Genomic DNA, 5,301 nt, shown 5'->3' with positions numbered 1-5,301 from the left:
CAACTTCAGCACATTCTTGATTAAATTTAAACTAAAGAAATATATTCATTATAAAAGATCATACCACTCTACAACAAGATCATATGACGATTATATTATTTTATGAGGAGATTGTAAGAATAGTAACTGTTTAACCAGAGCCACAAAGCATGCTGAGACTGATTGTAAAAACCTGTCTCTTATACACATCTAGATGTGTATAAGAGACAGAGGTGGGGGTGTTGTTGGTGGTACACCAGAGTCAATCCCCTACTCTTTTTTCCAAAAAGTAGATTGAGCGATTTAACATGCACATGGGCCGTACGGCACGCCGCACCAACGGTCTCATCCAAAAGACAGCGCACTATTGAAAATTTCAGCCCTCCAGCAGAACACAAGAAACCGATGGGAATTGAATATGGGACAAGGTTACTTAAAATCTCCATGGTTCAGCGCATACACAATGCCTACCACCAGTAGTGCCAACTGAGACAGGCTGCTCTTGTATACCATAAGTATAATTACGAATCAGATTATACATGGTTTGTCTCTGGCAATAAAATATCTTTCAGTTCATTTTCATGTATTAATTAGACAAAAAAAATGGTCCATGTTAATACACAAGCAGCAGTACCAGTTGCCTCCTCCCCCTTCTCTGCATTCCACAAATTTTCTGTAATTTCTGACAAAGATTACGCTGGTTTTAAAATGAATATTTCAGCTGTAAGGCCAGTAGGTGAGAAGCCTCCTATAACATAAAGCTTGCCATCATGCATTAGAGTGGTAGCTGAACTGCGTCCTGCTGGGCATTCTGGTCCAATTTCCCAGGCACCCGATGATGGATTAAACACACTAGTATCCTGGAAGGGTTTCTGTTGTGGTCCTGCAGAAAAAAAAACCATTACCATATTTAGGAAAAAAGCTTATTTATAATTCAATCTAGATTACATGGTTTAAATGTTTTTGAATTTCCAAACCTTTAATTATCAACCACAAATATAATTATTGTAAAAGCAGTAATATTGTTGTAATGTCAGTAACATACTTTTATTCTATACACATTTATAATTATTATATCATACACACTTAAAATAAATATGGTTTTTAGAAAGATCATGTCAGGCCAAACATGGAGCATGTATTGTATATAGGGATTAGGCCAAAGAAAGTATTCTGGCTTTGTCAGACAGTCTTGCTAAAAAAAAACCAAAAACTAATAACTTTATTAATGTTATCATTTTTTTGCTGCATAACTATGTATTACATACATAATCCTTCTTTTCTTCTGATCAGCATGTAAGCAAATGGTGGCATATCCAACCACAACCAAGGGTAGAGACACCCACACACAAGTACATGATGTACACATTTACACATTACATACCTAATCCTCCAGATGCAATGACCATGCCACCTACCACACCTCCAGCGAAGTCACCATGTTTACTTGGCATATTCTCCAACGTACTCCATTCACCTGTACAATAATTGAATCCATAGTTTTAACATACAATGCATTTGTCTCTCTAACCAGAGTATAAATGGGTACTGGCATATGCTGGGAAGGTAAACGGACTTGCTGTGAGGAGTGGCAATCCCCTCATTGCACAGTCTGGCTTCAATGTTGAAGAAAGAGAAATGTGCACTCCAGACATTTTTGACTACCTTTACATGTACATTTACCCATGGTTAGGATAAATAATTACAATTGTTATGAAACAAATAATAATAATTTATAAAACTTACAAATAATATTAGAGTTAACAACTATATGGGATAACAATGTACAGGTGATAATAATTTATTATTAAAAACGAGCCAAAATCTCTGCACATTTTTGTCATGTCATTACCTAAGAACCTGTTATTGAAAAGGCAAACTTTCTTATCAATAAACAACGAGTAATTTCAGCCCAAATGATTCCACACAAAAATATTACCTTTTTCAATATCGTAAGCCTCAAATGTGTCAACAAACTCCTTTGGTTGTTGTTGAAGCCCACCATAAGAATATATATGTGTTTCTGTGACAGTGTACGACGGGAATACTCTGGCATGTGGAATATCCGCAAGTTTGACCCATTTTGGAGTCGGTTTTTCTGCTAGGTCCAGCATTTCCACAACGGTGCATGCTGATTTGCCTTGTCTACCGCCTATCCCACAAGAAACCAACAATGGAAAAAGAAAAACATTTTGATGACTTCATAAATAAAAGACAGCTTTAGCATAATTAAAATAGAAATGAAATTTAATACAAAAAAACTTGTAATGTAAAACAGCCCTGTCCACTGTTAAAATTAATTTAACAAAAACCTGTGATGTGCCTTGTCAGACAGGCTTGGACCCCATGTCGTCTGAAATCATGAAGAGGTTGCCGGATCAAAAATAAAAAGAATAGTGATTTGCCTAGTGACTTTTCATTCCGGAATGCCAACCGAGGCTCTGGTCAGCTCTTTAGTTTAGACCCTCTGTCAGACATATCAGACACTTTTTTCGGAAAAATTTCTGGAGTCATCACTAACCATATATAGGCACACCATGACCACATATAGGCACATCCTGACTATATATGGATGTGCCTATACAGACATTTTTTGTGTATAAATTTGATAATCTGGACAGAGCTTCAGTGTTAAAATGCTCAAGTTCCTGCATCGGAAACTAGAGGCTTGCTTGCTACCTGGCCTATTGAAAACAGGCCCGTACACAGTTTCACAACCTTGTCCTTTTGCTCCTTGGTCTGTCCCCATATTTGCCACATTGCGCTTTACCACATGGCCTGCCATCAGTGTCAATAACTGGCCATTCGCCATCTGGCATGTCCCAAATTTCAACACCTGGCCATTACCCGCGCCTGCTTCTTATCTCAGACTATGATTACGGTACTTACCAAACACATAAAGTTTATCGCCTTTTAGGTGAGCAAACGCAGCATACCGTGCAGTCGGCATGTCAGGTAGTGTCAACCAAAGATTCTTGTCAATATCATATACACGACACTTCTCACTCGGTTCAGTGTTCAATTTCATTCCTCCAATCACTATTACATTATTATCTGAAAAGTGAATAATGCTAATACTATTAATAATATATAAACATAGACAGTAATAGAAAAATGACAGAAATTCTTTTAGAAAAAAAATTTGAATTAAAAATAATAAGGCCATGTTCAGACATGAGAGATATGACAGGCGCAACTAATGTCGGGCATACGTTCATCCACGGCGTAACACACACTGTGCAATTAACACAATGCTAATGTAAATACTTTCACGGAATAAAGAATTTTGTAATCATGCTTTTAACATCAACGCTTATTCGTGATTGGTAAAATCCTTGCCTAGGTTCAAAACCATTGATGCATGACTGTCGTAACCAGTGGCGTACGCTATTCTGGGGTTTGTTGATGGATCATAAATAGGCGCTAATACTGGCGTTCCCTATGCTGCACCCAAGTTCACACTATTTGATTAACTTACGCAGGCGTTAACTTGTATCTGAACATAGCCTAAAAGAGTATCTAATATGCTCACTATGTACACATGTTACCACTCCCATTAATTTTTCTTCAAGTGACTTTAGCGCTGTCCATGTTTTCTTCTCAACATCGTAAGCATCCACATTATCAAGAGGGCTCTGGTCTGCAGACACTCCGCCAATCACAATGATTTTGTTTCCGACCGTAACTACGGCAGGCTGCGCCCTACTGCAAGAGAGATTTAGCAAGCGTTGCCATTTTTTCTTTTTGGTGAGATTCAGGGACTCTACGGTGTCCAACGGTTTTCCATCTTTATCACATCCACCAATGACATAGAGTTGATTATTGACAATGGTGGCTGATGAAAATGTCCTCTTGGTTGGCATCGGAGGGAGTGATTCCCATTTGATAGATGTGCATTTGGTTCTTGCTGCGGCCATTATCAATATTTTCACAAGCTGTTGGTGGTTGTGGTGACTACAAATTCATTCCATTCTATATTCAAAGCTGAAATTACAAGCAACCTTGGTTAGTCACGTATCATGAAGTAAGAAACACAGTTAAAATATTAATTATATATAAAATATTGAGACCATTTCCCATGGATCTAACCTGTACATTCATGTAGGTAATTAGCAAATTATTAATAAGGCCAGCAGTGCAGGGCTGGGTGCCAGGAGGGATGTGGAGTGATGGTTGGGGAACTCAACGACAACATTATTCTTCAGGGAGAAAAAATATAGGCTAGGCCTAGGCTAGGGGAGGCCTACTAATAGTTTAGTAGTAGGGCCTAGGTCTACTACGAGGCCTAGAGTCAGGCCCTCAGACCTACTAGGCCTAGCCTAGTAGTAGTAGTAGGCCATGCCATGGTAGGCCTAGGCCCCCACCTGACTGAGGAAAGAAATTTACACTGAAAACAAATTACATAAGGATAAGCTCTATAATATGCTGCTACTCTGTTCTATTTTGAATTATTCAAAGACAAGAGTAAACGTGTTAAGCGTAGGCCTGTGTTGTTTACTAGATACTCACAATTTAGCATTGACCCACTGGATCCTAAGTTTGTAACCCGGTTTGTAACATCACCAACCCAAGCCGCCGGTGCCGGTGGGCTCTTCCAGGGACCAGGTGGTGTGAAAGAAAGTATGGATCCGGTGTGACGTGTGGAAGCACCAGTTGGTCGTTTCGTTTACCTATATAACGCCCTCTCTCGTCCAGAATTGGAACATTTTTCAAAAAAAAAAAAAAAAAAAGGTTTTTCTGCACGGCAATCTTGGATCTTTTCCAAACTTAATCCAAACATACTGTCCCATGTGACCAAGGGTGTGCCGCGTAAAATTTAGTGACAATATGAAGTGGGGTGTGGATGTGACCAATAAAATGGATTAAAAGGTAAACACCACATACCAGATATTTTAAAACGGATCACCTGATCTGAATGAGCAACAAGGAAGATTTAATTGTGTCAAATGTAGGATGGTCCTGGCTGGCTGAGAACCCCACCCACACTGGATTAGTATGATATATGTCATACAGTCGATGTCAGAGACACATTATGCTGTTATGTATCAAAGCCCTGTTGGATCAGGGTGCTATAGAGAGAGGAACCTACTGGACAGTCATGGGGCCCCTAAGAGACGGTGGCCCTGCGAACTGCCGCATGAGATCGCATAGGCGTTACGCCACTGTGCATGGGTACTATATTCCGGCTAAAAAACTCCGCTTTTATAAAAGGTCTCCGTCTTTTGGCCTTTTTTAATTAACGATTTATGAAATTTTTGTTTAAAAATCGGCGTCGGGGATTTAGCGTTGTGTTCGTCGTCAATCAATAGAAAATTCAAAATT

The 5,301-nt window shown here is 39.1% G+C and overlaps 1 protein-coding gene across 1 annotated transcript; it reads right to left on the bottom strand.

Moving 5' to 3' along the window:
* Nucleotides 1-217: 217 nt before the first annotated feature.
* On the bottom strand, nucleotides 218-4,645 carry LOC117115121 (kelch domain-containing protein 8A-like). The gene is made up of 6 exons (XM_033258810.1): nucleotides 4,489-4,645; nucleotides 3,512-3,963; nucleotides 2,869-3,033; nucleotides 1,919-2,131; nucleotides 1,364-1,456; nucleotides 218-862 (listed from the first exon to the last, which is right to left on the bottom strand). Exons 2-6 carry the CDS (start codon nucleotides 3,894-3,896, stop codon nucleotides 672-674), a joined length of 1,047 nt encoding a protein of 348 aa, XP_033114701.1. The 5' UTR covers nucleotides 3,897-3,963; nucleotides 4,489-4,645; the 3' UTR covers nucleotides 218-671.
* Nucleotides 4,646-5,301: the final 656 nt, after the last annotated feature.

The sequence above is a fragment of the Anneissia japonica genome, unplaced genomic scaffold (genome assembly GCF_011630105.1).
Source record: "Anneissia japonica isolate Jap-2015-1 unplaced genomic scaffold, ASM1163010v1 scaffold24_len2511860_cov200, whole genome shotgun sequence".
NCBI lineage: Eukaryota > Metazoa > Echinodermata > Crinoidea > Comatulida > Comatulidae > Anneissia > Anneissia japonica.
Note: the sequence above shows the minus strand (reverse complement) of the source record. Positions and strands in the feature narration are given on the sequence as shown.